This window comes from Sodiomyces alkalinus, assembly GCF_003711515.1.
Source record: "Sodiomyces alkalinus F11 unplaced genomic scaffold SODALscaffold_10, whole genome shotgun sequence".
NCBI lineage: Eukaryota > Fungi > Ascomycota > Sordariomycetes > Glomerellales > Plectosphaerellaceae > Sodiomyces > Sodiomyces alkalinus.
The window spans coordinates 331,599-340,777 of record NW_021167088.1 but is presented as its reverse complement, the minus strand read 5'-3'; the positions used below and the strand labels follow the sequence as shown (position 1 = coordinate 340,777).

Genomic DNA, 9,179 nt, shown 5'->3' with positions numbered 1-9,179 from the left:
TTTTTTTTTTCGTAGAGGCGACATTGCATGAACACTGTATCGTCGTTGAGGCGGCTCGCAAAGATAAAAGAAAAGAAAGGAAAAAGAACAAAAAACCCACCACAACACACAACAAGAATACAATACCGTTTTGGATAGCGTAGATACCGCGTGGGGTTGATATTGCAAAGGACAGAATAATCGTTGATCATTGCTCGATAAGGTAGGTTTCTGGATCATGAGACAGGCACCGTGGAATACTGGAATACTTCGTAACTCGAACGGATGATTGGTAGATGAGCCCTACGAGTAGCACAAATATATGCGTCGAAGACTCTTCGTGTCTCACAGCGACAATGGACCCCGGGCGGTGGGTCGTGGAAGGGAGATAAGTACGTTGTAGAAGTAGAGGAAGGACAAACATTTAACCGCGGGGGTGGGCATTGATGGACGATCTTCTGCAGAGCAAGGGAGAGGATAACAGATGCCTCCCCATGCTCACCGAAAATGTAGGATCACTCCACACCGCCCTACACGCACGAATACCTGTAACCACCATACACCGATGCGGCGGCCCTGGACTCCGCGAGAAACATCACTATCGCCACCGATCCGCGCTCATGTTCGGATAGCTCCGGCACAAAAGGAATACGAAGTGATAGCCATAAAAATGTCGGAGCAGGGGGTGCGGGATTCAAGAAGACCATCCGTTAATGAGGGACCCTGGCCGCCGACGATCCGGTCCCCTCAACGGGGGCCCCAGTCTCGTTCCCAATCTTGCTATCCACCTAGGGGGGTCTTGGGCCTCCCCGTATCGCCCGGGGTTCTAGATGCAACGCTGCCGGCGAACGGGGAAACCGAGATCTAAGGCTGATCGAATAAGTGCGGTCAAGCGCAAAAGTTGATCTACACGTGTACCAGAATGTTGATCACCGCAGATTGCCGTTGGACCCTGAAAGTGAATACGAGGCCTTTCGGGAAAGGGTATCGATCTACGGCCGCACATGCCGTGATGTTTCCCGCGCCCTGCAGTATCGTTCAGCCACATGTATTAATGGGATGGCAAGGGTACAATATAATAGGAGGCTAAAAGGAAAGAAGAAGAAAAGGGGCGGGGGGGTATTGGATGTTAGCAAGAAACACGGAATGATGAATAGGGCTGCGCATCAAAGACTTGTCAGGAGAAACATACACGCGTGTTGATAGAACACGAATGTCGGAAACTCGTCTGATGCCTATGTCGGGCATGTATCGGGCGAGTTTTGACCATCTTGTCGAAGATGGCCTGGTCGTAATGAAGAAGAGAGGCCCCAGGATAGTCCCAGCCAGCGAAAACCCCACAATATATGATGATCATCAGGGAGACCTTGGAAGTTCGGCGAGCTTAGACGTGCTCGAACAGCAATGCTGTCCCTCCTTCCCATTCTCGATTAGGCTTGGGCTGGCCGACGAGCTGGCCGATAGGATTGACTCAGCAGCAACATGGCCGCGCAGCCCTCGTACTTGGGTGGCTTTCCTGGCGAAAGGCATATTCGAAATATGAGCACCCACATGCCGAAGGGGAGAGATTGGCGATTTCTCCGTCAGTGCTTTGTTAGACACAAGATCGCCACAGGTATCTCGGGTGACACACTTCAAAGTGAAAGCACGCAGCACCTGATATAGATTGACATGGATGGGATGCTTTGACATACCTAAGATATGTTGTACGGCACTTGCTCAGAGCACACCCACAACTTCTAGAGGGTAAAGGTATTTTTGAAGGTAGAAACTTCCAAAAGTCGCCTGAGGCCATAGACGTGGGCATCGGAAGCCAAGAAAAATCAAATGAGAGGTGACGACAGTGTTTATGAGAAAGCCATGTGATGTCGACTTGCGAAACTCTGAGGCGGGTAAGTCAAAGCGCGTAACATGCGGTGCGACCAGTCGCAGTTCAGGCCAGTATCCGTCCAACATTGCGCAGAGCAGACCCCGAGCCCCAAATCATGGCGTCCGGCGAGTCTTGGATGGCGAAACTAGACTTTTGGCTTTTTCTTTTCTTTTATTTGTTTCCCCTCAGCTGAGCCGCGCGGGTGTCAGAGAGTTGACGGAACTTGTCACCGTTGCTGGATCCCCCATGTGCGTGAATGATTGGTCCAGGTCATGTTAGCCGCTTGAAGCTTCGCAGTGAGAGAATCGAAGAAACCGACGAAGCTTTACTTTAGTACTAAGAAACCTAAAGCTGTCCTTTGGACCCTTTCCCCCCTTCCCCCTGTTTTTCCGCTGATAGACTGTTCAGGTTCAGGCCTCAAAACTCAACTCGGAGACAGACTAAAAGACACTGGGTGTTCCAGCGGTGTGAGTACAGACAAACTCCAGGTACGAGTACTTAACCTGTACGATGGTTCAGGGACACAGGACTGGCGGCTACTGACCTCAGACAGTGGACGACAGAGGACGGCTTATTGGAATTAGACGGAAGAAGTGATCAGAGCTTATCGTCAAGCCCGCCCGCTCCCCACCCTCCACCTGACAGCGCTGTCGGCCACTGCACAGTACGGTAGTCACAGTGTTATCTAACACTGCCACGTGCGATCCCCGTCAATAGGTAGGAACGTCACCGCCACTAATAAGGTAGGTACTGTGCTGAATACGTACCGTGTGTCTGTGTCAGAACTCGAAATAGACGGTGGCTGCCTTACCTACCGAATAAAGTCTCGAGCTAGAATACAGCCTTTTCTTCTTTGCTCTTCGACTTGAACTTGCACACAGGAACACCAGCATCTTTACCGTCATCCTCCTCCTATCAGAAGACAAGGTGAACAGGGGAATCTTACTTCATTTTCAGACCATCTGTTGTCTTATCTAAGCGCCGCACTTGCCCGTATAATCTATCCCTCGGTTGGCCAGCCTCGACATCCCAGTGCAATCCTCTGACGCGGCTCAATTCAACCACCTCTCCCTCTCTTTCTCTCTGCGGCACAACTACCGGTAACGCGCGGAGGCCGAGCTGATAATATATTCAACGTTGTGACGTTGTGATTCCCTCAATTTTGAGGTCAAACTAGCGAACGATTTAGATTACATAGTGGAGCGGTTCGTTTTCTGTCTCCGACTTCAACTGTCACCGCTTTCGCCCTCGCCGCAGCTTGGTATCCTGCCACCATGGCTTCCTCTACCGCGCCGCCAACCATTGCCGACCCCCCTGAAGAGGCTCAGAGTGATGGATCCAAGCTGAGGACCTTCATCGGCATTCTCAAGAGGTGATTTCTTCTTCCCCCCGGCCTGTTTTAACGTCTTGTCTCTTCTCAGTCCCATCGCACCCCGTGTATCAATTCCCAAAGCGGAAGCCAGCGCTGACGTGTACACTCCCCGCTGTCTCATAGATTCATAGGTGTCTCCGATCTTGCTGCCGTTCGCTTCTCTCTCCCATCCCAGCTCCTCGAGCCCACACCAAATCTCGAGTATTGGACCTATCTCGATGCCCCCAACGCCTTCGTCGCTATCGGTACCTCGGACGAACCCCTCGATCGCATGCTCGAGGTCTGCCGCTTCTGGTTTACGAAAGACTTGAAATACGTCAAGGGCAGGCCTTGCAAACCCTATAACTCATGCCTAGGCGAGTTTTTCAGGGTGGGTTTGGGTTTCTTTTTCCTTTCCTTTTCGTCTCCAGCTAGGCCCATTTCAACGTCCTCGACTGACCGGGTCGGCTTTCGCAGTGCAATTGGGAGACCCACGACAATGCCCCGAGAATCGATACCTCCCCTCTTAAGGCCGCCAACGGAACCCTCAGTGGCACAGCTAGCAGTGCGTCCAGTATGAGGTCGGCGAAAGGCGACAAAAACGCTCCTGCCGTCTCCTTTACCGTGCCGAACCACACCGTCGCCACTCCGGCCGGTAAACCCATCCGAGTATCCTATCTCACCGAGCAGACTTCGCATCACCCACCCGTCAGCGCCTACGCCATCTACTGTCCCGAACGCGGCCTCACCGCCAGAGGCTTCGACCAGATTTCCGCCAAGTTTACTGGCACCAGTGTCCGCGTGCTCCCTGGCGAGCACAACCTGGGCATCTTCATTCACCTCGAAAAACGGGACAACGAGACTTACCAACTCACACATCCTGCCGCTTCCCTAGGCGGAATCTTCCGCGGCACCCTGAGCGTGAGCGTCAGTGACATGACTTACATCAGCTGCCCCAAGACGAAACTGAAGACGATCCTGCACTATATCGAGGCTGGTTGGCTTGGGAGGTCCACCAACCGCGTTGAGGGCATTATCTTCCGATACGACCCCGACAACGACGACAAGGTTAATATCAAGGATGTGCCTGAGTCGGATATCGTGGCGCGTCTGAGTGGACCATGGCGTGAGAAGATTGAGTTTACCGTCGGGCCGAAGCCATTCGTATGTCCTCCCCTTCCCTACACTGGCGCTTTTCCAAGTTGATAATGTGCATGGCCGTGCTGTTTTGTTACCTTCCCGTGTTGTTGGAAGTATAATTGGCACTGACACTTGCGATATCAGGATTCCCACCCTCTCGAAGAGCGCATCACCATCATTGACCTCGCACCTCTTGCCGTCGCTCCCAAGATTCTCCCGCCGCCGGAGAAGCAGAAGGAGAACGAGTCGCTGACCCTGTGGTCCGGTGTCACGAACGCCATCCATGCCAAGCAGTTTGGCAAGGCTACCCAGGTCAAACAGGAGCTGGAGGAGCGCCAGCGCGAGTTGGCCCGTGAGCGTGAACGCACTGGGGAGGCGTTCCAGCCAGTCTTCTTCCGGCAGGTCGTGGGCAACGGCGGCCAGCCTGAGCTTACTGACAAGGGGCGCGAAGTGCTCGAGAGGGTCCAAAAAGAAGATTGGAGCTTGGACGGCATTCTGTGAATGGCCTCTTAGGCATGGCGGGTCTTATTTTCTTGGATTTCTTTTCTCCTAATGCGGGGTAGGAATTTGGGTGGCAGTTCTCGGAGTATCATGACCAGTTGGTTTCTTTTATAATCGCTTTGGGCGTCTTGTCTCTCTTTACCTGTTGCTTCTGAATCGACAGATCAGAGGGACCTTGCCCTTTGGATATGGTCTGCTTGCTTTTACGGCACAGTTTCTTGCCTTTTCACCTGCGCTGCATTGCCTGCCTGGATAAAGAGCCTAGATTTGTATATGGGGCAGGGCTTCATACACGTATGATTATCCTTCTCGTCTCTCTCGTTGTATATAGGGAAAAGGATACAAGCTATTGCTCGAAGAGGTTGCCCTTACCTGTTTCTCTCTGTCTTGTTTGATATTCTTAACATTCATCTTGTTTTTACGAATGTACGAATGTCTTTTCGTCCGTGATGTCCCATCTTTGATAATTCATTTTGTGAATGGATTGAGTCAACGCCAGGTCGGCCGAATACCTTTTTCGACATGCATTGCGGGGATTTATTTGCTATTTTCTGCTTTATACATGATATAAGCGATGATCTACGACTCTGGATCCAAATATTTCAGGTATTGCGTGTATATAGGGATTTTCTTTTCTTTTCTTTTCTTACTTTTTTCCCCTTCCAACGAATCGCTTCGAGAGGGTCTTCGTGCTGCTTTACCCATATAAGAACGTGGTTCTTAGACATCGGGGTTGAGATTCTAGAAGTTTAGAACATATCGGAGACACTCCTCCGATTCGGCTCCGGAGGGACGGAGTGTTCTACGCCACAGCCGAGAATATCCGCCGACATCCCTTTATGGCATAGCTTCCGTCTCTTTGCTCTCTTACACGTGTAATAGGATCCGGCTACCTACTTGCGAAGCTTCGTATCATACCTAAGGTAGGTTAAAGTTCATTCCGAAAAAACAATGATTCCCGAGGTAAATACGGACGGATGTCTTTCCTAGTACGCTCTAGTTATTACTTGATATCGTTACTCCGGTCCGTTCTTACACGTATATGAATCAACAGTCGGCTCGAAACGATCAACGGGTGATGATTGATTGAACAGGGGTCCAGGTGGGGAAAATGCAATGCTTACAAATTTAGATGAATTCGCATTTTGTTCTCGGGACCCCGTCCATCTAGTTGCTCGTCTGCATGTCCTCGTCATCCGTTTATCAGTAGTCGTGGGGTCCCCTTGTCCGATATTGTTCCGAGTTCCCTGTCGATACTCGGTTCCCAATGTGACTGACCGACTCTTGTTTCCCAACCAACGGCGGCTTCTCAGGTCCCCAGCTTACTCCGAAACGGCTCGTGACTGAGAGGAGGAACCCTGACTCGTTGGAGCATGGTCGGTCTGCGTGTTTGATTCAAGCTACTACCGTTATTGTGAAACCGGCGGCGTCTATCATGGTGGCCTCCATTTCCGATCCCGAGAAGGGCACCGACGTCGCAGACGGCTCCAGCTCGTCAACTTCCATTCACGGTGAAATCAAGAATGGCACGGGCCCGGAGAGACCTCCCGATCGGCTCGACTTCTCAGATCCGGCGCACCACCTCGTCGTGGATGCCGATGTCCAGGAACCGACCGACCTCGACCTCGACCTCGACGTACAAATAGAGGCCGTCAAAACCCAGTCCGTATCCGTATCCGTCGCCGGGGTCGGAGCCGGGGCCGGCGGTGCGACCTTGGCACAGACCCGGACCGGTGCCAGCACAGCTTCCCGCCCCCCCGATTTCGAGGTCGCCTTCGCGCCCGACGACCCGGAGAACCCCAGGAACTGGCCCTTGTGGTATCGCTGCTGGAGCCTCGGAGTCCTCTCCATCGCTACTTGGATCGTCGTTCTCTACAGCACGAGCTATACCGCTTCTATCCCCGGTATCATGGAGGAGTTCGGCACGTCCATGTCGTACACCACCCTTGGCCTTACCACGTACCTGATTGGACTTGCCACCGGCTGTCTCGTTGTGGCGCCCCTGAGTGAGCTGTTTGGCCGCCGAAAGGTCTACCTCGTTTGTACCTCTGTCTTTATGGTCATGATTGTCCCATCTGGGCTTTCCAGCTCCATCCAAGGAATTTTCGTCGCCCGCTTCATCGGGTAAGTTCTTCTTGTTCTTTGTCAGTCGCACACAGACGCCACGGAACGTTTACATTCTAAAGCATTTTTATAGGGCCGTTTTTGGGGCGTCCCTCATTTCCAATTGCCCTGGCAGCGTCTTTGACCTTACTGACGATCATAACCGCGCCTTCTACATGTCGATGTGGTCCATGGCCCCTATGAACGGCCCGGCCACGGGGCCCATCATTGGCGGTTTCGTCTTCCAGTATCTCGGCTGGCGCTGGTGTAACTGGATTGTCCTGATCATGACTGGTATCATTCTCCTTGCCATGTTCACCGTCAAGGAGACATACGCCCCTAATATCCTCCGCGCCAAGGTCGCCCGCCTTAGGAAAGAGACCGATGATCCGCGGTGGTGGTGTCGATATGATAACCGTGTGTCTACAATGCAGGTCTTCAAGACTAGTCTTGGTCGTCCCTTTGTACTGGCTGCCACGGAGCCTATACTTTGGGCATTTAATATCTGGTAGGCACCAACTTTTTCGTCCCTTGCGTTTCAGGTCCTCATAACCTGCGAGTCAGGAATTCTTTTTCTTTTCTTTTTTTTTCTTCTTCTTTTTTCTTTTCTTTTTTTGGCCTTGACGTTACTGACAACTAGCTGCGTAGGGTCTCTACCCTTTACAGCATTCTGTACCTTTGCTTCGTCGCCTACCCCATCGTCTTCTCCCAGAACCGTGGCTGGGGCCCGGGCATGTCCGGCCTTGCCTTCACCGGAATCGGCATCGGCACCTTCCTCGCCGTGGCCTGCGAGCCTTTGGTTCGTCGCATCATCAACGCGCACCCGCGCGACCCCAAGACGGGTCGGATCCCCCCCGAGGCCGCCGCGCGCGCCTTGGCCCTCGGCGCCGTCCTCACCCCGATCGGCCAGCTCGTCTTCGCCTGGACGTGCCTCCCCACTTCGATCCACTGGGCCATCCCCATCGCTTTCGGCATCCCCTTCGGCGCGGGGAACACGCTCGTCTTCGTCTACTCCTCCAACTACCTCGCCGGCGCGTACGGGATCTACTCCGCCAGCGCCCTGGCCGGGAATGCTGTCATCCGTAGTCTTGCCGGTGGCTTGCTCCCGCTGGCGGGCCCGTCCATGTACGCCGCCATGACACCGCAGTGGGCAGGGACTTTTCTTGGTCTGCTCGAGGTGGCGCTCGTGCCTGTTCCGTTCGTGTTCTGGCGCTATGGCGACAGGATTCGGGCGAAGAGCCGTGTGATTCGACATCTGAGGGAGGATCATGAGAAGAATGAGAGCCGACGCGTGCGGGCCGAGGCTCGAGCGGCAGAGAAGGCGGGCGAGGCAAGGATAGAGGAGGAAGGGAAAAGGGAGTAGAAGTAGAAGTGGCGATGTGAATGCAGCGTCAGCATCCCTCGTGGACTGTCTCGCTGTTGCATATGGTATGCTCGGATGCTCCGAAAGCTTGTATATAATATCATGTGTACGGCGAACCAGCCTTTGTTCATAGACAGGCTCGGGTGGGCCTTTTTGAGGACTTCAAATCCGCTGGATATCGTCCCACAACTCGCCTTTTGAGGTAGTCTCTGTATCGAGTCGCGCCAAGACCCTCGAGGAGCAGCTCAGGAGCCTCTATGTAGGTCGGATGATGCACAAATTACTTCTCTACCGCCTGTCTGAGAATTTCCTCGATTCGCACGACCAAGTTCTCACCCTCAGTGTCTTTTATGCCGGACCAAGCCACAGTCTTGTCTCGTCCTTTGGCACCCTGTGTGATCTGAAGATCCGACTTGGGAATTTGTAAGACCTACCATTTTTGTCAGGGTCAGTTCATACAAAGAACAACCCCCGCCCTGGGGAGCTCTACTTCACTGAGTAGTTTGATGACGGCCTTGTTAGCCTCCCCTTCTCGAGGTGGCGCAGAGACGCACAATTCAACGGCGTCTTCGGTGAGAGCAGTGACGCCCTCGCGGGCTTTGGCAGCGCCCGGCTTCACATGGCATCGGAGATAGAGGGTTCCTAAGGGGGGTTTCTTGGAGGTAGCGGCTACGTAGCGGATTGCTGCTGTTGAGGAGGGCGGCATTACTTTCTCTACTTTCTGTGTGACCTGGTTGGCGTCAATGTAAGAATTTGCTGCGATTAGGTGTTACGAAATCCGGGTATCGAGGGACTCTGGGGTGTAGAGAGGAGGACGAGGGACCGATGAATGGAATATGAACACACCGAAACTATATTAATTACTAATAAGC

General features: G+C 53.1%; 3 protein-coding genes across 3 annotated transcripts; 2 read left to right on the top strand and 1 right to left on the bottom strand.

Annotated features, from left to right (window-relative positions):
- Nucleotides 1-3,123: 3,123 nt before the first annotated feature.
- Nucleotides 3,124-4,841, top strand: SODALDRAFT_283473 (hypothetical protein; the record flags this gene model as incomplete). The annotated part of the gene is made up of 4 exons (XM_028608412.1): nt 3,124-3,221; nt 3,345-3,591; nt 3,678-4,364; nt 4,485-4,841. 4 exons carry the CDS (start codon nt 3,124-3,126, stop codon nt 4,839-4,841), a joined length of 1,389 nt encoding a protein of 462 aa, XP_028463562.1.
- A 1,251-nt stretch (nt 4,842-6,092) lies between these two features.
- Nucleotides 6,093-8,633, top strand: SODALDRAFT_328139 (polyamine transporter 3). Its single transcript, XM_028610609.1, has 3 exons — nt 6,093-6,965; nt 7,039-7,452; nt 7,593-8,633. Exons 1-3 carry the CDS (start codon nt 6,277-6,279, stop codon nt 8,305-8,307), a joined length of 1,818 nt encoding a protein of 605 aa, XP_028463561.1. The 5' UTR covers nt 6,093-6,276; the 3' UTR covers nt 8,308-8,633.
- On the bottom strand, nt 8,401-9,172 carry SODALDRAFT_50503 (YggU-like protein). Its single transcript, XM_028615422.1, has 2 exons — nt 8,798-9,172; nt 8,401-8,737 (listed from the first exon to the last, which is right to left on the bottom strand). The coding sequence occupies exons 1-2, from the start codon at nt 9,011-9,013 to the stop codon at nt 8,588-8,590; spliced, it is 366 nt and encodes a 121-aa protein (XP_028463560.1). The 5' UTR covers nt 9,014-9,172; the 3' UTR covers nt 8,401-8,587.
- Between the last annotated feature and the right edge of the window lie 7 nt (nt 9,173-9,179).

Coding starts and splice junctions, on each gene's coding strand:
- SODALDRAFT_328139 (XM_028610609.1), top strand. CDS start 6,277: ATGGTGGCCTCCATTTCCGATCCCGAGAAGGGCACCGACGTCGCAGAC. Junction 6,966..7,038: donor TTCGTCGCCCGCTTCATCGG/GTAAGTTCTTCT, acceptor GCATTTTTATAG/GGCCGTTTTTGGGGCGTCCC. Junction 7,453..7,592: donor CTTTGGGCATTTAATATCTG/GTAGGCACCAAC, acceptor CTAGCTGCGTAG/GGTCTCTACCCTTTACAGCA.
- SODALDRAFT_50503 (XM_028615422.1), bottom strand. CDS start 9,013: ATGCCGCCCTCCTCAACAGCAGCAATCCGCTACGTAGCCGCTACCTCC. Junction 8,738..8,797: donor TCATCAAACTACTCAGTGAA/GTAGAGCTCCCC, acceptor CAAAAATGGTAG/GTCTTACAAATTCCCAAGTC.